At 51.8% G+C, this 24,581-nt stretch overlaps 1 protein-coding gene across 1 annotated transcript in view; it reads right to left on the bottom strand.

Moving 5' to 3' along the window:
* Window positions 1-24,581, bottom strand: part of Sardh (sarcosine dehydrogenase) — a 60,602-nt gene that overhangs the window by 11,889 nt on the left and 24,132 nt on the right. The window contains exons 14-17 of the mRNA XM_087899825.1: window positions 22,232-22,370; window positions 20,497-20,610; window positions 16,566-16,713; window positions 12,215-12,308 (exon numbers count right to left, since the gene is read on the bottom strand). Of these exons, the coding sequence (XP_087755951.1) occupies window positions 12,215-12,308; window positions 16,566-16,713; window positions 20,497-20,610; window positions 22,232-22,370 (495 nt within the window). The remainder of the gene's footprint in view (window positions 1-12,214; window positions 12,309-16,565; window positions 16,714-20,496; window positions 20,611-22,231; window positions 22,371-24,581) is intronic.

Genomic DNA, 24,581 nt, shown 5'->3' with positions numbered 1-24,581 from the left:
GGTGGAGATAGGAGGATTGAGCAGTTCAAAACCTCCCCAGTTACATAGGAAGCTTAAGGGCAGCTGGACTTCATGGGAGCATCTCAAAAGTTCAAAAACAAAATCAGAGAGGAAATCAGAGCAATTTCCTTCATGCCAGCACTCAGATGTAGGGATAATCCCAACCAAGAGGTGAAAGGATTTTAAGACAACAAACAAATTCAGAGACATCCTGTGTGTAGGGGTTGGGAGACGTATTACTAAGATGCTCGAAGAACCCAAAGCAGTCACAGAGGCCACACAGCCCTGGCAGAGTCCCACTGATATTTATTAAGTTACAGAGACAGCAAACAACCTCTTAAAACTTATACGGACTCTCAACCCTAAGAGCCAAATCAGTTTTGAAAACTGACAAAATTGGGGGATTCACTCTTTTTCCTCCCCAAACAGACAGCAGCTAGGCCACTGCAGCGGGAACAGTGTGGCACTGTCGCAGTGACGGAGACTCAGAGCATCTGCAAGTAAGGCCCACATAGGTGATCAGGTGAGCTTCGTGCATACAGACACTCGTGTATATCCACAACTGAAAACCCAACTCTTTCAGCAGGGTGGTGATGGCACACGCCTTTAATCCCAGCACTTGGGAGGCAGAGGCAGAGGGCTCTCTGAGTTTGGCGCCAGCCTGGTCTATAGAGTAAACTCCAGGACAGTCAGGGCTACTCAGAGAAACACTGTCTTGAGATACAAAAAGCATAAAACAATATTTTTTCTTATTTAAAAAAAAACAGGGCCAAAACAATGAATCAGTGGGTAAAGGTAAAGGTGCCTGCTGCCAAGCCTGAGAACCCAGGTCCCACCCCTAGGACCAACATGGTGGAGGACAGAATTGACTCTTACAAGTTGTTCTGTGACATCCGCAGGCATGCCATGACACATGTGTCCTCGTGTACAAATAAATAAATGTATCGCAAATTTGACAAAAAGCAAAACCAAAAAAAATAACAGATGCTGGTGAGGGTGTAGAGAAACCAGAGCTTTGCGCAAGCTGGTGCGGACATACAACGGTGCTGTCACCATGGAAAAGTGACACCCTCTAGAAATTTTAAAGTAAAGGACGTGGTGTGACCCAGTTTATGGGTAAACATCCCCCCAATAGGGGAGGCAGAGCTCAAAGAGGAATTTTCACACCTCCGCCACAGCAGCTGGAGGCAGAAGCAGCCTGGATTCCCCAGCACAGAACAGCAGTCACCTGTGTGTTAGGAAGGATGCCCTGACACCCGCTGAGATGAGTGACACAAGTCAGTCACAGACGGTCTATGCCGCAGAGATCCATGGGATGTCCTTTCCAGGACAGGGGTTGAGAAACGCTCTGTCTGATGTGTTTGCGCACTAGGTGAGCAAAATAAAACATTCTGGAGCGCTGTCTCCCAACAGAGTGAAGATGCTCACACTACTGGACACAAGGTTTAAAATGGTTGAAGCTGAGCATAAACCCAGTATTCAGAAGGCTATTCGCCTCCCCAAAGAATTAAAAGATGGTAAAATTCAATAGCTCCCTTCCAGGGAGGTAAAACTGAGGCCTGAGAACCTGGATAAGGTGCATTTTGTCTGTGCCTCTATGGCTTGAGAGAGAAAGAAGACAGATGAAGACGGGAGAGCAAACCCAGGGAGTGGAGCCGGGAGGAGCTCCGTGCTGTGCCCAGTGATGGGTGATGAAGCAGGTCCTGGAGGGAAGAGAGAAGCAGAGCCGCTGTGCTTTATGAAATGAAAGCTGTATGTTGATGATAAGCCTACACTCCCAGGTTCATTGCATGATGTCACACAACATAAAGGTACTTCATGTACCCAATGGAATAATGTCCAGACATTAAAAAGGCTAGTCCTTAAACTAGGCAGTTGTGGCACACACCTTTAACCCCAGCACTCAGGAGGCAGAAGCAGACAGATCTCTGAGTTTGAGGCCAGTGTGGTCTACAGAGATTCCAGGACAGCCAGAGTGACAGAGAGAAACCCTGTCTCAGAAAAACAAAACCAGCAAAAGAGTTATCCCTTGTCATTTGTTAAGTGCAATAAGCTAGCCCCGGACAGTAAGCGTTGCATTATCTCACTTGTATGTGGCATCAAAACAAGTCGATCTCAGGGCATGAGATGAGATGAGGAGAAACCAATGAGATGGACTATTCAGCAAAGATAAATAGTGCTTGCCACTCAGCCACACAGTCTGAGTTCTGTAACCAGAATCCATGTAGCAGAAGGAGAAAACTGACTCCCATGGGTAGTCATCTGACCTCCCTCCATGGCATATGTCTATGCACTTGTAAACACACACATACACACACACACACACACACACACACACACACAGGATCAACCAAAAGATAGATATAGATAAATGGCAAATGGATGATATGTAAATAGATGACAGATAGATAGATAGATAGATAGATAGATAGATAGATAGATAGATAGATAGATAGATGTATAGAGACAGAGATAGATAGATAGATAGATAGATAGATAGATAGATAGATAGATAGATAGATAGATAGATAGATAGACAGACAGACAGACAGGAAAGTAAATGAATAAGTGGGGAGATGGGTCATTGGCAAAGTGCTTGCAATGCAGGCATAAGAACATGAGTTTGATCCCCAGCCTCCATGTAAAAGCCAGGCTTGGTTGCTCACGTCCATAATCTCAGTGCTGGGGAAGCTGAGATTCGAGGATGCCTGGGGCTCACTGGAAGCCAGCCTAACCCAGCTGCTATGAGCTTGAGGTTCAGTGAGAGACCCTGTCTCAAAAATAGAGAGCAATTGAGGAAGATACCCCGTATTCTCCTCTGGACTCTACATGCACGTACATACTCACACACTCATACCTGCATGCATGGACACAAATATGAACACTCAAATACACTACACACACAAAGAAATATAGGTGTTTGAGGATACAGACGTGTGTAACCTGATGTAAACAGTTTACCTTGTGTCCACGCATCAAAATAGCAACAGATACCCTGGCACTAACTGCATGGCACTATACCACACACGGTACCCCACTACCACATGATTCCCTGCCATTACATGGTACCCCACCATGATATGGAACCTCACCACCATACAGTACAAAACCACCACATGGCACCTCTCTGCCACACAGTACTCCCCATCACACAGTACCCCGCCATCAATGGTACCCCATCACCACACCCTTACATCCCAGTACATGGTGGGTGCCCCCCATCACACAATACTCCATCACCACGCAGCACCCCGCACCATGACATGGTACCCCCACCACCACATGGAACCTCTATACTACGTAGTACCCATCTGCCATACAGTACCCCACTACCACACAGTACCCCGTCATTACATGGAGCTTCGTTAATATGTAAATTTTGTGTGTTAGCACAGAATCCACAACCCCCCTCCCAAGGGACATCTCCAGTGTAACTGTCACCCAGAAGCCACTTCCCCTGAAAACACTTCCAGTGGACCATAGGTCAGGACTTGGGCTATCGGAAGGATACACTGTGATGCCCGGAATGGTCATAGGTCAGGACTTGGGCTATCGGAAGGATACACTGTGATGCCCGGAACGGTAGCGCTGGCTCTGACTTCGACTTAATGAACTGCCTGAAAAGTCAAAGACATGCAGCTCAGACCCTTGGCCAGGCAGACCACACTGGGAGTGTTGGGGTAAAACATCCTGCCTGAGGCTAGCTCTGCCTCCTGTCTGGAAATGGGCACTTTGAATTAGATCACCAGGGTAAGGCTGCAGAGAAGTCCCTGTAGAGGAGATTGTACCCTAGAGTTATGCATCTGGTATCAGGGATAGATTATTAGTTACAAATAAAGGAGCACCTTTACAACTCAGGGGCCCCACTGGGAGACGACACTGTCCTGCATGGCCCTGGCTAGGACAAGGACTCAGGATCCATGGTTTAGTCAGTGCTCCTGATGTCAATGATCTGTCAGGACCAGAGCTGATCGTATGGCAAGCAGAGCCCCAGTGACCTTCTGGCCTCAGAGCCGTGGGTGGCAGCAAGCAGCAGGTCAAGAATTGTCTCTGCAGTGGCCAGTTAAAGGGCTGAAGCTTTGGAAACCTGCACACCTAGGTCGATATCATAACCATTCCGAACCAGCCCAGGACATTCTTCTCCTGGAAGGTCCTGGATGCCAGGCTCTTCCTTGTCCTGAAGGTTTTCTGCAGGGTTCCATTGGTCCCCAAGGATGAGAGGAGAGTTCTTCTGCCCGTTACCTGTGTTATTCAGGGCATCCAAGTGCTAACCATTGCTCATTACAGCAGGTTCAGGAGACCTCACCTTATCCCACCACCCAGCACCATGTCCCTGCTAGAGAGCCAGCAGCCCCCACTATAGTGGTCAGCAGACTCAGGCTCAGCCCAGGATGAGCAAGATGAGAAACCAAAATTTCCTAGCATAGCTTCCAGTCCACCAGCCCAGGGATTTTCACAGTGCAAGTTTGGCCACATCTGCTCCATTCTAGACAAGATCACTAACCTAACACCAGCGTCAAGCCCAAGGCCAGACAAGGCTCTGAGCCCCCATTCCACAGTCATCCACCTGCAAGCACCCCTTCGGGTCTAAGACACAGTCCCAGGATCCTAACCTTCGGCAGTTCAGAGTACACTGTCCAGCCCTCCTGACAGCCAACTGAGGCAGGATAGATGAGGAGTCAGCCACCCAACCAGGGCAGATGCTGTAAGGGCCAAGGTCATAGGATGGTCCAGGACAGAGCTTTGAATCGCAGCTTCTGCTTCAGTGAAACTGCACAGTCAAAGTCTTTGCCTCCTGGGACAAGACAATCACCCCGAAATACAGTCAAATAAGGGACCCAGGGAGGGCAAGTCATTGTTCAAGACCCGGTGACATCTATGAAGGCATGTGGCTGGGAGATATTGGGAGGCAGAACTGTCCCATAACCTCTACCAGTTCCCCTGGTGTCAGTGTTAGCCAGCATGGCTGCTTTCAGGTGAGCAATGATTGAGCAGACGTATTATTAATAACGCTGATCCTACAAGCTGGATAAGCTCCAAAGAGGCCTTGAAGGCTTCGGTGGCAGAGCAGGGTTTGGCTTTCTACTCCCAGGTCCAAAATACTGAGCTCGGCTCTGAAAGACACCTCCACTCTTGAGTATTGATCTGGGAGAAGGAGCTGGGATTTCACTCCAAGAGCCGGGAGATTAGATCCCACTTCATGCACACTGCCTAGCTTCCCACCAGCTGTGTAGGGAGGGGTTAAGAATCCAGGAAGACCTCCAGACTAGCCTTAGCTGTAGCTTGAAGGCCATGCTGATGCCAGGATGGGGGAAGCCAAGCCATTCCTGGGGGATGCCCTGAATATGTGCCACCGAGAGAGTAGGGGCTCGAGAAGACAGTCAAAACCTTTAATATCACAGTATCCCCCGGCAGGCTCATAAGGTTTCCAGCACACTGGTGCACCCCCCAAGTTCAGTCATCCTTAAATAAACAAGGACCCACCAGAGGACAGAAGGAAGGGTGTACAGACACCAGAGCAGGTACAGCCTGGGCCCAAACCTACGGGAGAGGGTAAGGAAGTTGGGGTGGGACTGGAGGAAATTCCATTCAAAGCCTCAGGAGACTGCCAAGATATTCCAATTCTAAAATCACCTTGGAAGGTACTCCCTCTTGCATGCTTGTCTGGCTTGGAGGCTAGGAACATGGAAGGTAGCGGTGAATCTCATGATGATGGCACCGGTGTGTTCATGATACTAATGCTGGTGATGGTGCAGGTCAAACTGATCGTGGCACTGACAATAGTGATAGTGTTGGTGATCGTGATGGCAAAGGTGGTGGTGAAGGTGGTGGAAGTAATAGTGAAAGCTACGGTGGCCATGGTGATGACGATAGTGGTAATGGTGGTGATGGTGATGACGATTGTGATGTTTGTGGTGGTGAGGGTGGTAATGGTGAGGGAAATGATGAAAGCCACAGTGATGGTGGCCGTCGTGGTGATGGTGGTAATGGTCGTGGTGGCAGTGACGGCGGAGGTGATAAAGTTGGTGGCAATGGTGATAGTGATAGAAATGATAAAGGGGATAATGGGGGTCGTGGTGAGAAAGATGCTGGTCATCGTAATAGACAACACTATCATAACGGTGTTAGTAGTGGGGGGGGGGCAGTAGTGAAGATGGTGGTGGTAGTGTGGTATTTGTGGTAATGGTGATGATGATAGGGATGGTGGTGGTGGTGGTGGTGGTGGTAATGGAGGTGACAATAGTGATGGTGAGGAACGATGGAGTGGATAATGGTGACGGTGCTCATCGTGACGACGGTGACACAGGAGGTGGTAAGGGTGGTAATCACAGTGGTGGGATGATGGTGAGCGTGTTGTCATGGTGATGAGAAAATAACAGACATGGCAGTGGTTTTGGTGGCAGTGATCGTGGTACTGGTGAGGTGATGGTGGTAACGGTAGTAACGGCGATAGCGATGGTATAGCGGTGGTGACGGGCACAATGGGTAGAATCCATCTGCTAAAGATAGGCATAAGCGTCCAGTTCTTAATCAATACTGCTTGAAATCTCTCCTAGAGCTGCTGGCCCTGGGGTCTACCCCTCTGGCCTTAGGCAGGCTAGATCTGTCAACGATCGCCTTCCGGCCCCTTCCCCTGAGGAAATTCCTGTCCTGGCATCTCTAACCTGAGATCCCAGAATTCAAGCAGAAGATAAAGATGTCTGCGCCCGCAGACAAGAGCAGCGGGTCACAGAAACCTGGAAAGAAAGGACATATACCATTCCCACTCAGTTCATACTGGGGTCACACAGGGCGACCTGACCTCATTCCAGCCAGGCCCTGTTCCTACAATTTTCCTGGCAAGCATTTTTGCCCCCGCTGACAGCTTGAATAGTGGCAGGGAACACATGCCCAGACTGCGGATGCCGTATCTTTCTTGGCTGCGTCACAGAACCAGAGCATAACATACTACGGCTGTCTGTGGGCTCCGAAGATCTGTGCCGGCTTCACAGTACAAGTTTCTAGGCAGCTGCACTCCGTGTGAATGCGTCCTCGGGGGTACTCGGCAGTTTATCAAATGCACGCAGTATGAACCTGATCTACCCTGAGCAAATGGAACCACTGCAGTTACAGGCTAGGATTTCTTCACCGCCAGGGAAGAAATCCAATTGCCTTCTGATTTGATATTAATTTTGAGAGGGAAATTGCTTTACTGTTCTGCCTCATGAAGATGACCAGCCTGGGGCTTGCTGCTTTGCTAAGGGGGACCTGGTCTCAGCTGGGTGGGTGGAGGGGGGTGTCCTCAGCCGAGGTGCTGAGAACACCGTGTCTGACCCAGTACTGACTGAGCTGAGCTCTGGGAGACTCGCCGGGAAAGCTCTTCCCCACTGGGGAATCTCGTTGGCCTTGACACAAATATTTGAGGAGCAAAGACAGCTGGTCTGTTGGCTGCTGAGTGGACACTCGCTTTCCCCAGCCCCCTTCTTCCTCTAGGAATCCAAAGACTGTAGATGCCTGGCCCAGGCACAAGCATCTCTGAAAAGCACTATTGCAAAAGTCAGTGACGTCTGGTTGGGCATCTGTGACCAAGTCCTGTCATGAGTGGAGCTTGACAACCCCAGCAGGGTCCTGGGCCTCTGTCCACGGGCCTGGGTCTGCAGAACTTAGCATTCACCAGTGTCATTGCTCATGTCTCTGCTCGACCTGGGGTTTGCTGACTCTGCAGATGCACACATTCCTCTCCTGCAGCTGGCGGGCTCAAAGCCAACCGATCTATAAATACGTGGCCTGCCTCCACGTTCTGGCCCCAGAGCCTCCACTTGCTGATGGACAGTTCGTCAACATAGTTTTAAGCCAGAACAAGATATCACTTAGAATATGAAATTTCCCCCTGGATTCCAAGAGGATTCAGTATTTGGACAGATAGACGTGACGCTCTAGAAAGGACTTGCAACATTGTCTAGACTTTGCACTACAGCTGGGGAAACTGAGGCCCAGGAAGGCTGGTTCAGGACTGGAAGCCAGTGTCTGCCTGCCAGCTCTGAAAGTCAGTGCCATACAGAAGCGTTGGTCTCTACTACCCCTTCATATGTGTGGCCCAGATCCCTGCTCCCTCCTCCCGCTTGCCTGTGAGCCCCACCACTGGGGCCAGGGCTGTGGCCAGCCAGTCTCTGCAGCTTGAAGTGCCACCAGAGGCTGAACTGCCACTCTATCGCTGGCCAAGGAATAGGAGGGCTTAAGTCACCTTGGATGTGTGTCCTGAGACACACTGAGGGACAACTTTCCAGGTTAGCATGGGCACCACGGGGACAATCTTGATCTGTTGGGCCTAACCCTCTTTTGGGCCCTTGGGAGAAGCTGGGGCCACCAGGACAGGAGTCCCAGGTGGGGCACAGTCTTAGACAACCTCAGCTGCAGCCTGTGCCTGCACTGCCACCCCAACCTACATGTCCTGGGAGCTGTGGTCATCAGCTACCTGATGAGCCCTGTCCTCGGAGGTCCTCCCAATCTGTGTGGCCAAGACCTCTGAGCAAGTAGGACAAGAGAGGACAGCTGGCTGTGCTTGGGGACAAGCATAAATGTTTCTGGGCAGAGATTGAACCACACCCCGGCAGACCTTTCTTGTCACAGTGGATCACTGGAACCCTGGCTCGAGGAGCCAGGCCCCAGACTCAGTGGGGTGACAACAAGGGAAGGTCTCCTGCTGCTATCCCATGGCGACTGACCTTCTCATCGGACGGCGGGCCCCAGAGGGTGAGTGTAGGCTGGAACTGGAGAGGAAGTATAAAGGCAACTGCTGGCCTTGTGGGCCACCCTCAGGCAGGGGTGCCTGCAGTAAAGGCGGTACTTTTGAGTCTAGCATCTCCACGTCAAACTCCTCTTACCAAGACCCAATTCTCCCTGTGTCCATCTCCCAGGGACTCTCAGTCCATCAGCTCCTGGGCAGTGGCAGCCTTTCTCCACTGCCCTGAGCTGCAGCTGCAGGCTCCCTTGAGCCCATGGGTGGGGATGCACTCACAGAGGGTGGGGGCTGCACCTGCCTTCTTGGCACTAGGTCTGGCCCAGTCCCACAGGTGCTCCTAGCCAACACATCTGGAGATCATTCTAAAGCCAGGGGAGGGGCTGGGGGTGGGGGCAGGGGAAATAAGTTGTAAGAATAAAACCATGGGTTCAGACTGGAACACTGGAACTCCCTGACAGTCCACAATGGTGCCATACGGACATGACACCAGGAGGTGTCAATAAATTGGCAATAAACGTCATGGGGCCAGTGTTGATAAGGCATTGCTCTGGTCTGGTCTCAAAGACACAGGCCTATCTAATAACCCCATTGTGTGACCAGATAGTTGAAACGGACGTGAAGACTTCCCATGCTAAATGTTCTCTCATGCACCATCTTCTAGGCAAAGCTCAGGGCTCTGCAGGTTTCTGGGCTTTCCAGCGCACTACACACCCAGTTTCCCCAAGACTAGGACCCTGGTCTTGAGAGTACTGTCTTCTCCTATCCTACCAGATTTAGGGCATCACTGAAAAGGGATGCAGCCAAGAGTAAGTGGGTAGCACAAGCTGTATCTCTGATTCAGTAGATTCAGTCAGTAGTTCCTTTCTTAGGACAGAAGTCATACAACCGTGTGCAAGGATATCTGCCACTAGACTGCTCCCAAGAGCGTCTCCAGACCCCATGGTGTTTGAGCATGTGTACCACTGAGGCAGAGGAGTGGACACAGGTTCTTGCATATTGCAAAAAACTAGCACTGTGGCACCACTAGAGAACTCTGTGGAAACCAGGCCTGGCATGGTTACAAACAGGCAGATGTGATAATGGGATAGACACACTAACCTCTAAGGATGGATAGACCAGCTTTCTTGAATTTTCTCATGTTTTACAACACGCCTAAGAGTCGGGTGACATGTGTCTGTCAGTGTGCCCTTGCCACGTGGGGAAGGCCATCATTATGCAATCATGTCATGAGCTCTGGACCATGACCCTGTCCCAGGGTTGGTCAAAATCGTGGTCCAAGGTTGTGCTGCGGAAGAGGATTCTGACTTGGGCTCAGTACCCAGTCTTTGCTGCACAGCTATGGTTGGAAACAGAATGAGAGAGCTTGAGATGGGTTGTTTTTTCTTTTTGTTTTTTACAATGTTGTGAATTGAACACAGGGTTTTACACATACTAATCCAGCATTCTACAACAGAGCTATTCCCAGCTCTCTTTTTACTTGTTACTTTGAGAAAGGATCTTGTGAAATTGACCAGGCTGGCCTTGAACTTTCAGTTCTGCTGCCTAGTCTCCTGCATAGCTGGGATAAGGGCCTATGTCATCTGGCCGGGCTGTGGACATTATTTCATACACATTTTATGTCACTATATTCAGCCTGGCAGAAGACAGGCACAGCCAGTGAGGACATCCCCCAAACCAGACACCTACTTTGGGCTTGGCCTGCCCATGACCCTGGGCAGTGTGAGCTCTGTGTCAGCTCAGCCTGAGCTCTGGCCTAACTCCCGGGCCCCAGGTGAAGATTCCCAGGCAGCCTGGGAGGGCTGGGGAGGCGTCCATGGTCAGAATAGGGTCCCACAGGAGGGAACAGCTGGAGTTGGAAATCCCATGCGGCTCCCCCCACGGTGGTCCTGCTGACGGGGGGAGGATGCTGATCTTGACAGGAGGGGATATGTTCCCACCTGGTCTGCCTTCCATGAACATCCAAACCACACACAGACTGAGACTACGCCAAGCCTCAGCACAGTGGAGGAGAGACGCGTCTCTTCTCTCCTCCAACCCTAACCAAAACTAGACTCTGGATGCTGACTAGACCACACAAATGACCCCAAGATGCCCCCATGGACAACCTAAGCTAGAGTGCTGAGATCCGGAAGCTGCCATATCTTTGGATCCTACTGTGCCGTTCTCTCCAACCCTACCCTCTCTGGTCCCAGCAAACAGCTTTGCACTAATGAGGCAGGAAACAAGCTAGACAGAGAACCCCCACCCCACTTCCTGAAGCCCGGTGCAGCCTCCAGGGGGGAGGTGGAGTGCAGCCTGCGTGGCCGCCTTTATCACCCTGTTCTCTCTGGCAGCGGCCTCCCTAGCACTCAGCGCCACTTTGTTTATTGCTGACAGGTCCCAGCCTGGTCCCAGGATGTCTGGCCCCTCTGTGGGCAGGAATCTCACTCTGTGACTGATGCTCCTCCACACTCGCCCCCCAAGAACACAGAGGTGGCCAAGAGGAAAGGACAGGATACAACACGTGTGTCACCAGCATAGTTCTTTGTTCTTTGGGGACTTCCTATCTGGGCAGCCTGGGCAAGATACCCAGAGTCTCTGAACTCAGTCTAGGGAAGCAACCCTCACTCAGCAAGGCCTGAGATCACTGTGAAGCAGCAGGGAATAAATGGTCCAGGATGACCTCAGAGGGCAAGCCAGCCTTGTCAGGACACCCATAGTCACCTCTAGTGGGGTACTGCTTGTGTCCGGGAGCAGAGGCCAGGGTCTCTGGTCTCCCATGGGAGGGGGTGGTGGCACTTGGTGAATATGGGTTATCAGCCTCTCCCTCAGCCTTGAAAAGCCCAGGTGGAAATTACTATGTATTCTTTTTAACCAAGAAACTGAGGCCCAGGAAATGCAGGGTCCAGCCTGGAGTTAGGGCCAAAACACTACCCAGAGTCTCCTAGAGAATCCTATGAAGTCCAGGGGACCCTGGGTGAAGATAACATCGATAACCTTGAAAGAGCCAGGCTTTGGTGCTTAGCCTTGAACTTCTAGAAATTAGAGTGAAAGAGTATTGGGGGTCTGGCCAGGCTCCCCCACATCTACAATACTAGGATGATCACAAGAAAGGAGTAGGCTCCCTGGGGGATGTGGGAGCCCGCAGAGAACTCTCAGAGATCCCCAGCCCTGTCGTTTCTAGGGAGGCAGTAGTCAACCTGGCTTAGAGGAACATGCTACGCAGCTTTGAGGAAAGGGCACAAAATCATCTGTGCAAGCAATGAAGGTTCTTCCCGGATGAGCCTGACACATGAGAGATACCAAGCAGCGGACAGATAGCACAGCACTGTGGCCCCTGTCACCCCTCTCCGGGTCCCTCCAGGGTCAGGCTGACTACCGTAGTCTCTGACACTGGGGCTGAGACCCAGGAGATAGAGACTTGCCTTAAATCCCAGACTCCCAGGTCCACCCCACCTTGGCTAAAAGTTGCTGCCGCCCACACCCTAGAGGCTGGTGGCCATGGCTACCTACCAGGTGCCCTGCTGCTCTCACCAGCTGGTGGGTGGAGAAGGGGAAGGCCTCGTTGCTCAGGTCAGCATCAAGCACATCCTGGAGAACGGCACGGCTGTGAACAAGCACAGAATGGCCAGTCAGCGAATCACTCACCTCAGGGATCCCTGGCCAGGGCCAGGAAGGCAGTGGGGGCGGTGCACGAGGGAGGACAGCATGTGACATGTATGTAGACACGCTGGTAGGCACTCCACAAGTGCCACCGTGTGAGAAAGCCACCTTCCTACGGGCTGTCAAGGCCCAGGAGAGTCGGGAAGGCCGGGCTATGGATGAGCTCTGGCCTCAGGCGGGTAAGCTAAAACAGTTATCTAATCGCCAGGCACTCTGGATCTCACCTGAGGCACCATGGTGGTCACTGAGAGAAGATGGCAATGGTGGTCTCTGTTTTATACAGGGAAGTTGAAGTTCAAGTTGTAGTGAGGAGACAGGAGCCAGCAGGAGAGCACAAGGACTCTATGGCGCACCACTGCCACCACCGCCGCCGCCACGCCACGGCTACCACCATCACTGCCACCGCCACCATCCCATGCATCCTCCAACCAGGCCCAAGGGTTCTGTCCTCAGTGGGTCTCAGCCTCCCAGGCATCACAAGGAGAAAGAGAGATGGGACTTCGAGTCCCCATCCTCCTGGTGGGCATCACCTTTGTAAAGACAGGGACTGTGCCCAGCTAGGGTATCCCTGCAGCACTAGACGCATCCTCCCCTAACTGTGTCCCGTTACAGCAACCCCTACTGCCAAGTTCATTGCTTTCCTAAGCCACAACATGGTTTACACTCATGACACCGCTGCTCGAAGCTGCGTCACAGAGGTCACAGAGGCGTAGTCTACCGCATTCCTCACCAGTCGCAGCCCTGCAGTCTCCCCCTCCCACCTCCCCACCCCTCTGCAGCCTACCTCAGGCTCTCCCGCTTTGGGCCCTTGCCCCAAGCTTGCCCACCACCAAGCCACGCGCCTCCTCCCAGGTCACCTCTCCTGTGTCCCTGCACACTCCTGCCCTGCTGCCTGTCATACACAGACTGTCACCCTCAGCTCTTGACTCAGCCAACAGTCATCTGCTCTAGGCGGTGCCCCTAGACTTACGGTCTGAGTCAGGTTCCCTCCCCAGGGGTCCCACAGGTGTCCCTGTGTAACTACAGAGTCATCTGCCATTTTTCTCTCTCCCCTTGCTGTACCCACTCCTCTAAGCCAGGGGCTCCTCGCCAACAGGACCCTAAACACCACTCTCTGCTTGGCACACAGTTATCTGGTGAGCGGTACCTGTTATGAGCATCTGGGCTCAACCCGGGCAACAGGGCATGTACCCTAGGGCTGGAAACACCCTCACTTCTACCCATCAGGGGTCCCAGAGGGCTGGAGCAACTGCTCAGAAGTACAGTCAGCCCAAATCCCCACTGCACAGAGCTGGGAGCTACCACCCACGCCCGCCTGAGGTGCTCAGCGCTGCCTTCTGCCAAGATCCTTATGTAACCCCAGCCCCACGTGGCGCCAGTCCTAGGGATTCAACTCAGCTCTGCTGCATCCAGACCTCCAAGAATCCAGGCTCCCACAGCCCTGGGGCAGCCACACAACACAGAGGTAGCCTGGCAGGATATACAGGGCTTGCGCTGTCTTCCTCATGGGGCACAGGTGCTACAGATGGCCCGTACAGTGGGGCTTGGAAGAGTGTGACCTAGGTGTCAATTCCAGAAGACAGACACCCAGGTCTGCCAAGGCTGCTGTCCTTCCTCGGAGAAGAACAGGTGTCCTGAGGAAAGAGGTCACCTAGAGTCCCAGCGGCTAGTCCCAGCCCTTTGCAAGTCTTAGCCCGGGCTGCTAAATGGGACCTAACCAACCCTCACAGAACCACAAAAGCACATGTCCAGTCCTGACAACTGTGACCATCCCACATAGCTCAGTGTGTCCCCAGCAACCACAGGAAGCTGTTTGAACTGAATGAAGCTCATTAAATTGAAAAACTCAGCTGCCAAAAAAAGGGTCAAGAGCCAGGAAAAGGCTCAGCAGCTGCCATATTGGCTGGCTCAGAGATAGCCAACTTCCAGAAAGTCCTTCCAAGTAGCAGTTCACATAGCACCTACCATGACCCCAGGAGCTATGCTAACGCTCCCCACACCGCTTAGTAACCAGGCCTGTTTGTACTGGTGGCATTACTACTCACATGGAAGGAGGATCTTCTGGAAGAGGCGGGGAGGAGAGCTGCCAGCCTGGAGGCTGCCATCCGGCTGTCCCCTGGGGCTGCACCTTGATCTAACTGTCTGGTATCCCTCCCTCCTCTCCTCCCTCACTCTCTAAATAGCTCAGCCCTGTCCAAGGTCATCACACTATGAAACTGGAGTCTCCTGAAGGTCAGAATGGGCCCTGTGGTACAGCAGGTGGGACTCTACCCCTTCAAGCTGATATATGGGCTTCAATCTCCCCGGGGAGGGGGAGAGGGGGAGCTGGAAGCCACACCCCCAGCACCCTGGACCCTGCAGTCGGATGCGAATCAAACACTCTAAACACTCAAATAAATGGCTCCCACGTCCCCAGTGTGGCAGTCCTCACCACCTGTCCCTCTCCCTGGCCTGTCAAGACCTACCTTCAGCCAACTGTCCCTGAACGGTGCTCAGCAAAGGCTACAACCTGGTGCCCCTTCTGTTCTCAGAGTGGTGACCAGGGTCTAGACTCAGCCAGGAGTTGCGAGTTTGGTCAGCCCCAAGATGCCAGGGAAAATGGACACCACATCAAAGTCTGAGCGAAGTAGACAGGGTCCCAGTAGGACACCCAGGGTGGAAGTGATGTCACCACACCATAATACTGATCCCCGGGGGATCCTGGAAGCCATTTCTCAGGAATGCATCTGTCCTTTGCCGCTCTCTCAAGAAGCGGCTCCCGTCTGTCCTGTCTCTCCATCCTACTTGCTGTTTAATGACTCATTTCCGGTCTAGGCCCAGGGGACCCACCTAGCGCAGGCCTGCATCTCTGTTGGGACACACTGCACCTTGCTGGTCACCGAGGAGTACCATCTAGTCCAGGTGCAGCTTCTCATGAGGACTTTTGACTTAGTGACTAGGATGGTGGTGAGGGTATGAGAGCACCTGACAGGTCCGGGGGGGGGGTCCCCATCTCCCTCCGCCTTAGCTCCCGGGAACTGTGTGACCCTGGAAAATGTCTCTTCCTCTGTTTCATCAATAAGAAAAGAGTGATCACAGCCACCTGGGACAGCTGACCTCACCAACTTGTTTGGACTGAGGGGCGCCTTCTAGATTAGGAGGGAGAGCCTCCAGGAGTTATCACGGGGCTGTTTCAGAGACCTGCTCTGAATGCGGGTGATATAACAATAAAAAAGAGAAAGGAATAAGCCCTTGTCATGTGATCTCCTCTCTTTCTCTCTCCCTTCCTCCCCTCCCTCTTTCCCCTTCTCCTCTCTCTCTTTTCTCCTCGTTCTCTCCCACTTTGCTCTCTCTCTACTCACCTCCCCTCTCTCTTTTCTCTCTTCTTTCTCCTCCTTTCTTTTCTCTCCCCCCACAATCTTTGAACCTGTAACTAAAAATAAGCCCTTCCTCCCTTAGGTCACTCTTGTACAGATATTCAACACAGCAACAAAACACCTACCCCAACACCCCACACACACACCCAAACACACCCTAACACCCCCAACACATCCCCAAACACACCCCCCAACACACCCCAACACACCCCAAACACCAGTCCCCCGCAGCGTCAGGAGTGAAGGCCAGGCCAGCTTGGGCTCCCACTGGCTGGACTTGATTGGCGACTGTTCACACACATTCGTTTTTCGTCTTCTGTTTCCCCTATCCTGCCCCTTCCCCAAAGCTCTGCCAGAGTGAGCTTTCCGAGGTGCACACCTGTGCCACATCCTTGTGCCTAAGACCCTCAGTAGCACCCAGGGAATCCTGATGGATCCTGATTCCTCTTCCATCAGGACCAAGGCTCAGTTGAGGATTATAGAGCTTGAATGGTGGATGGCCTTGTCTGGCATACAGTGAGGGTTCAGAGGCCTCTCCTCGGCTCTCTTTACACATGGGAGTGAGTCCACCCCTGGCCTGTCTCTGCCCATTTTGGGAGATGAAAAATCATAGCAGCCAGAGACTCCAAGGGCTCTTCATGGAACACAAGGCTGCAAAACTAAGCCGACCCTGGTCCAGGGTTGACCCAAACCTGTTACTTTGAATATTGTTCAGCCCATGTAGCATCCCAAGTTGTCAGAACACCTGTAGTTCAAATGAGTGGTTCTGCCCATGGGCTCCACTGAAGAACCTGGGGCCTAGGTGCACCAGATAACCCAGGTATCGGGTCCCTGTCTTCTCTCACCTGGCTGGGCCTTGGATACTGAGGAGGCCCAGATCGTCAGAACTGTCCAGAAGTTGGCACTGGAACTTCTGATCCTGTAGAACCGTTGTTATGTGGGACCAGTTTTGTTGGGCCACAGCTCCACCCACAGCCAGGTAGTAGCCATCCCCTAGAGGAGAAGCACCAGGTTTAGAACAGGACCTTGGGACAGGGAACACGGTGGGGATGAGTCTAAGGGACCCCAGACTCTTACTGCAGAAAGGGTATAATTTGATTCTGCAAGGACAAGTGTCAAAGGCTTCTGCCTGCTTCTCAGAAAAAAAAAAGGGGGGGGGGGTTAAGACTCTGGTGCCTTCAGGTCCTGAGGGGTTCTAGTCCAGCCTCAACCACTAGGGATAAGAGGCCTCAGACAAATATTTCCCCTTCTTTAGGTTTCAATGTCCTTACTAGTTCCAGTCATCACTTCCCCCCATGCCCCTGGACTCCCTGCCTCTGCCATTCTGAAGTTAGAAATGGAAGAGTTAGAGGCGACAGTTCCCTCATGATGGGTAACCTTGATGGTCCATTTGACAAGATCTAAAATCACCTAGGAGACAAGCCTGTGAGCCTGTCTGCAAAAGAGGTTCTAGATTCAATTTATTTGGGGAAGAAGCCCCACCCTGACTGTGGGTGGCACCTTGGGCTGGGGCTGGGGTACTAGACTAAATAAACAGGAGAAAGTGAGCTAAGCACCAGCATCCGTCTCTCTGCTTCCTAACTGTGGATGCAACGTGACCAGTTACCTCCAGGTCCTGCTGCCATATTCTCCCTTCTGTGCCCTTGGATGTGAGCTGATGAGCCCCTCCTTCTTCAGGGGGCTTTTGTCACAGCAATGAGAAAAATGGTTAATACAACCCGGATCACCCCGGATGTTAACACGTCAACTTCCCCAGAAGTTCAGGGAGATGTGTTGGGAATAGGTGGAACCCATTGTCCCTATGGCCATAGGGTATCCACAGAGTTGCACAGGCCCGAGGCCTCTTGTTACGGCCCTCTTGTAACAGGGTCCGTAACCCTTGTTACAACCTGTGGTAGTCAGGTGTCCCTGAGCCATTGCCTTTACTATCCCTGAACCAGTTTACCAAACCTGGTACAAAGGAGGCATGGTAGGAGGTTTCTATTGTGCCCCCCATCTTTCCAACCTCCTTCTTCGCTGACTCCCACAAGGTTCCTCTGTCTTGCAGTGAAGGCCCTAGATGTCCCTGAGCGTCTGGGTCCTGATCATTTACTTAGGCAGCAGGATGCAATTGGAAGCACCTTAGAGGGCTGCTGGGAGGCGACAAAGCAACAGCAGGCACAGGAAGAATGGCACCATATACAAGCTCTGCTTCCCTTCTTCTTCAAAGGCCCCTTCCTGCCCAAGCTTTCCCAAACCAGCCTTGCAGCCCCTCCGTATGGGACTTGTTTCTACTGAGGGGTGTCTTGACCCTGCCCAGTCCACTCCCTTGCTTGATGCTTCTCCACCTCCACGACCAGGCATTGTCGTCTCCTCCCGGAAGCCCTCTCACCCCTAACCTTGTAGAGTTTTGTAACAGTCTGAGTCTGTGACAGCCAGACCTAGGCACCGTGCCTGCCCCTCCATCCAGTCTCCTCACACTACTGAAGCATCCTGAGGAGCATCCTCTGAGCCATGGCACCTTTATTTCAGAGACCCCTCCCTCATAGGAACACACACCAGCATGGAAGGATGCAGTCTTGGGAGGCACACAGCTTTGACCAGCCTGTCCCATGCACTCTCTGCAGTTTATTGACCTCAGTGTTCATCTTTCTGAGCCTCTCTGTTTTCTCCTGTACAATGGGTCTCCTCCAGCACAGGGCTACTTAAGGCCTCCAGGGACAAATTGATAGCAAAGAACCAGTTAGGGCCAACCAAAGCCTCTTCCCTTCCTCCTCATGAATATAAAAGAGGGAGAGGGTAGGAAAGGGAGGGAAGGAGAAAGAAATGGGGGGCAGAAGGCTCCCTGATCCCTAGCTGGAGGTATCAGAGGATGTTTGAATTCTGAACAGGGTCCTCAGCCATCACCAACTCCCCCCCCATGCATACTTCAGCCCCCATTCTGTTACCAGCCTGAGTAACAGACTCAGTAAGTACCAGCTGGCTTGAGAGGAAGGTGCCTGTTCACCCTGGGCAGCCATCCCCACTCCGTTGCCCTACAGAGACAATGCAGGGCCTGGGACATGGTGAAAGGCAGATCTGCGTGAGCCAAGAGGTAGGGTCTCGCCCAGACACCTCTCCACCATTTCTGGGTGTGGGGCGAACATTGTGGGTGGCAGGTCTCACATGGCTTTTCCATTATGTCGGTGTGTTTCTTTCAAGCAAGTACACCTTTTATAATATTAAGAAAGATGAATAAAGATAATTTAAAATTGCCTCCGAGATTGACAGCTGCTTAGTACACAGCCTTGATCACATGTAAATTGCCACATTCTCTTGACACCCTGGAGCTCTGAGTCACATGCATAATTAATGTGCTTATTAAATATACACATAATGCAATTGCATATGCAGCCCAGGACCTGTATCAGTACGGGAGCCATTTCTCTACTGGTTTGTGGTGTCCTGGGATCCACGACCGTCAGGGCATGGGGCTCCCTGGATCATCTGGCCATGCCTCGTGGGTGCAGGCCTCCCCCAAGCACTCAACCCCAGGAACTGTGCACAGGGTAGGAGGTACAAGAGAATACATCACAAAGTACTTTCTTGATAGCTTCCAGCAAGGTCGTTATTGCCGAGATGGGGAAACTGAAGCTTGGGAGGCCGCACCTAGTCTAGCTCCTCTTAGCTCTTATTCGTTCCGGTAGCAGCTGGGGGAAGTGGGTTCTCCTGTCCCCGTTTCACAAACAGGGAAACTGAAGCTCAGAAAGTCAAGGCCTCAAAATTTTAAAATTACAGAAAATGGTGGTGAGGATGCAGGTTGGGGATGCAGCATTTACTGAGAAGGTGCTTGCCCTAGGTCCAACCCCCACCACCCCCACCACCACCACAGTACAAAAAGATCCGAACTGTCGCTGTATCACACATAGATAAGGGGACTGACTCCTTAGTGAGTATCCTCCCCCCACTCTGCCCATGCCCAGACTGGGGCTTAGCCCCAGGAGACTCCAGGAACAGGGGAAAGAGCTAAGAAGTAGCCAGAGTCCATAAGGGCCAGCACTGCCCATTGCCACTCTCTTGGATGGCAGCCCAGAGAGCCTCCCTGTAAGCCACTGTTTTTGAAGCATCAGTGCCTTCTTGGAGAAAAGCCACGCCCACTTTGTTCCCTCTCTTCTCCTGGTGGATATAGGCCACAGGACGGGGTGGGGGGAGCCGAGCTGCCCCTGTGGAAAGCGACAGGTAGGCTTCAAGACTCGGGTGGCGGGAAGCCATTTGTCTAGATGTAACAGCAAAAACTGTGCAAGCAGGACTTAAGTGCTGATCTGCTTGTCATCAGGGGTGTGCAAGGAGAAGCGGAGGGACACACAGGTCACCCAGGTGTCAATAACGGCTGGGTGCTGAGCCAAGTATTACGGGACCAGCCCAGGCCTGAGGATGGCAGTGGCTAGAGAACCGAGACCAGCCCAGATGTCAAGGAGGAAAGAGGGTGAGTTCTGAGTGAGAGGTGTGTCCTTCCCCTGGGCTGATGCTGGACAGCTGGGCTGAGTCAGCCACACCAAGGCTGCTCCAACATGCCACAGCACCAGCAGGTTCAAAGACGTAATTACGGAGTGCTCGGAGCAGCAACACGGCTGCCCAAACATAGCCAGCATTTAGCCTGAAATGAGACAGCTAATCTCCAGGTCCTAACCACAAGTGAACATGACAGGTTATTATGTAGTCGTCCTGGACAATGCTTCCTTGGTCTTCCGGCTACCAGTGACTGCCAGTCCCCTGATCAGGTCACATCCATGCCAAGGCTTCTCATGGCAACCTTACCTTCAAAGGCAGGGGCCAGGGGACTGGCCTGGGTGCCAGGGGCCAGGCGACTGACGGTCAGGTCGCTCTCTGTGCCTCCCCGGTGGTTCAGCATACACGTGTACACAGTTGAGCCTGGCAACAAGGACCGAGGTGTGAGTTCCATCAAAGCCTGCTCTTCCTCAGGGCCTAGAGGATCCCATGGCAGGTCTTCCTCATAAGACATGTAACTCTATTCCAACCAACCAGGCTATTGATGAGGTCACCCATGGTTGCCACCTAGGGAGGGGCGTTCTTCAAAAATGTTCACCTGACTCCTCCCTCATCCCTATCCTCATCACCCTCAGCAGCATGCTGGAATCAATATCCGTGGTATAAGTGTTCAGGTATGTGAACAGTGGACAGACAGAGAAACAAGTGAGGTGAGTGGCCTGGGTGAAAGGGTGGGCACCCTGGACAGTGGATGGATGAAGAACAGTGTGGTAGAAAGGGCTGAACAGGGTGGTAGTAGAGGGTGAGCAGGTGGGTGGAGCCATTGGAAGATCCACAGGAGCAAGGCCAGCTGCACATGGGGCTGATGGCCACTGACTGGCTGCACACGGGATGTCTTAGGTTGAATCACGTCCTACAGAGAGACATATTAGGGTTTTAACTCCAAGGGTTTGCAGGTGAGACCTCCTTAGAGGTAAGGTCTTCATAATGCTGTGTGAGGGACAGTCAGTCAGACAGACTCCCATCCAGCAGAACTAAGGCCTGGGGAGTTGACTCAGTGTGTTCAATCCATGAGACCCATGTCAAACGTGAAGGTGGGGAGGCAGAGATAGGACGATCCCTGGTACTCCGTGGCTCGCCAGCCTAGCCTACTTGGTGAGCTCCAGACCAGTGAGAAACACTGTCTCCAAAATAACAAGGTGGATGGTTCCTGAGGAATGACATCCAGGCATGTGCTCTGACCTTCACATGCACACACACACACACACACACACACACACACACACACACACACAGAAAAGATGGGGACCCAGCATGCAGCATCAGAAGCAGAGATGGGTAAAGAGGCTGCAACCCAAGCAAGGCCAATGCTCCCGGCTTCCACCAAGTTGGAGGAGGCAAGAGAGAGCCAATTCGTAATCGTGGAGCAAAGGGGCTTAACCAGCACCCTGATTCTGGCCTCTGGCTTGCAGGACCAGGAGACAATCCATATCTTATTCTAAACCACCCAGCTTGTGCGACTTGTTACAACAGCGATGGAAAAGGAATAAAGATGAGGATGGGTGGGCGGATGAGTAAGACGGTGGTAGGTGGGTGACAAAAAGATGATTATCCCAAATATCTCATGGGATACACCATAACAAAAATGGTTCATTATTTACTCGCGATCAAAATGTAACTAAGCAGTATGGATTTTTAATTCTGGTAAGTCCACAGAGGGAAAGCACCCCAGTGGTGGGGAGAAGTGACTGGGCTCAAGAGCCAGGAGGTACTGCTGAGGACTCATGGCCATGTATCCTTTTGTAAGCAAAGAAAGATGGGATCCAGAAAGGGGAAAGAAGAAACAGTAGGAGAAGAGATGGAGGAGGAGGAAGACCGTGGGGTTGAGGGTTGGTGACAGGACATAGAAGCCCAGATTAAAGACTGGTCAGACCCAGGAGAAGAACATCAGGTTCCCTGTCTGTGCCCAGGCTATGCCCATGGAGTGTTCCATCTGAAACTGAAGTGGGAGAGGAATGTATCTTACCCACCCTGGGCCCAGTACCTGGGGGTCGGTTGACATCTGCTGAGAAGAGCCAGTCAGCGGCCTTCCTGGCGTCCACCCCCAGCAGGTAGAACTTCCCAAAGTAAGACATGTTGAACACGGCAGCAGCCCGTCGGCAGGCCAGGCATTCCTCCCGGATCTGAAAGGCCCAGTGGAGGAAGACTTTTCGGGGTGCTGGCCCTGGAGACATGGGACTGGACCTTTCCTGATACACATGCTCAGGGCCCCCCAACTTCTGCCCTCCCAGCTTCTCTGTCATCCCAACCTGGGAGCCCACCATTATACATTCTTCTCTAGAAGGGATCACACAGAGGGCATTGGGCACCAAGTCATAAATAGGCTCTGTCATTCAAAAGAATTGCCATACAAGCCAGGCATGGTAACACAGGCCTGTCATTCCAGCACTGGGAAGGTAGAAGCAGGAAAACCAGAGGTTTAAGCTAGTGACCCTGCCTTTCCCTCCGAGAAACTAGAGAGAACGTTAGCTAAATGGACAGCAAGCAGAAGGAAAGACGGTCAATATATAAAGCCTACTCCATTTCTGGGCATAAGCACAGAGCAATCTAAAGAGAATCCAAGAAAACAACTCCATTTTCATAGCCCCCAAAGCCATAAAAATATCTAGAAGTAAGCTTGACAATAGAAATGCAAAGTTCTTCTTATAAAAAGTTAAAATATATGTATGCACAAGTGTGCAGACACATGAGCAAGTGTGTATGGAGATCATGGGTTGATATCTGGTGTCCTCCTCAATTGCTCTCTGTGTTACTTTTCGAAGCAGAGTCTCTCACTGGCTTGGCTAGGTTTTTCTGAGGTTGTCTTTGGGTTTTTTTTGTTTGGTTGGTTGTTTTGGTTTTAGTTTTTCAAACAAGGTTTCTTTGTGTAGCCCTGGCTGTCCTGGAACTCGCTCTGTAGTTTAGGGTGGCCTCGAACTCAGAGATCCACTTGCTTCTGCCTCCCAAGTGCTGAGATTAGAGGTGTGCGCCACCACCACCCAGCAATACCTGGCTTTTCCTGTCCAGCCTGGGGATCTGAACTCAGCTCCTCACGCTTACGTGGCAAGCACTTTACTGCCTGAGCCATCTCCTCAGGCCCTGAGGAAATGTTTTTGAGGGAAAATAATGACCAAAACCAATGGAAAGACACCAAAGTTCACAAGGCAGAAGATATGCTGTCGGTAAGATGACCACACACTCAAGCTGATCTATAGATCAGTCCCTAGCACAACCTCAGCTGGATCATTCGCGAAGGTGGCAAGCTCACCCTAAAATCCACATGGAATTCCAACGGGCCAGAGCATCCTAAACAATGTTGAAAAAGGAGAATCAAGTTGATGTGTTCACAGTTCCTGACTCCAACACTTGCTGGTACAGGTTGGGGCTACAGTAGACAAAATATCCAACACTTGCTGGGGGAAAGAAAGCTACAGTAGACAAAATAGTGTTGGGTTGCGCTAGTGATGGAGATGTGGGCTAATGGGGTAGAGCCCAGAATCTGGAAATCACCCTCACATTAATGGAGACTGGTTTTCAACAAGGGGCCCAGGAGAATTCCACCGGGTCTCAGCAACTAGATATTCACATGCAAAAGAAAGATGCCTGAACACTTCCTCATACCACACACAAGACTCCAGACAAACACGGTTGTAGACACAAGGGCTAAAGTGACAGACCCTTAATAGAAAACATGGAAGTATGAGTTTGTGCCCCAGCCAGTCTCTTAGACACAATGTTGAAGACGCCAGCAATACAGGGTGAGAAAGATGAATTGGGCATCATCAAAACTTCAGACGTTTATACAAAAGGATTAGAGTTTGTATTGCCAACGATTCCATAATGACAGTGAAAAGGGAATGGAAGAGACTTATACATTATACATCAAACCAGGAACTTGTGTACAGGCTATGTATTTATTTTAGGCTTTGTATGTATGTATGGTGCATGTATATGCGCATGGACTATGCATGCCAATATACGGCTGCAGGAGCCACAGGGCATTGGGTGTCTTCATCTTATCAGATTCCATCTTTTTCTCTTGAGTCAGGGTCCTTCACTGATCTTGTGGGGGGGATAGAGTGGGGAATGGGAGTGACTCCTGGTAGCTGTGGGGTTTCCTGTGTGGAGAGATAAAGCCCAAGAACTCGCCGAGGCATGGGGAATGGAAAGTTTTCAATGGATGGACTGTGTGCGTGGGAATTGGGAATTGCGTCTCAACAAAGGTGTTGACAATGAAAAGCCTTCTCCTAGCCACTGATCAGGTGTGACAACCTTACTTTCATTACTGAGGGTAAAATGATGGTGGGCTGCCACAGGCTGGACAGCCAATGTGAGTCTCCGGAAGCTGGACCACA

The sequence above is a fragment of the Myodes glareolus genome, chromosome 21 (assembly GCF_982192425.1).
Source record: "Myodes glareolus chromosome 21, mMyoGla1.1, whole genome shotgun sequence".
Lineage (NCBI taxonomy): Eukaryota > Metazoa > Chordata > Mammalia > Rodentia > Cricetidae > Myodes > Myodes glareolus.
The sequence above is the reverse complement of the archived record's forward strand: the minus strand, read 5'-3'. Positions and strand labels throughout refer to the sequence as shown.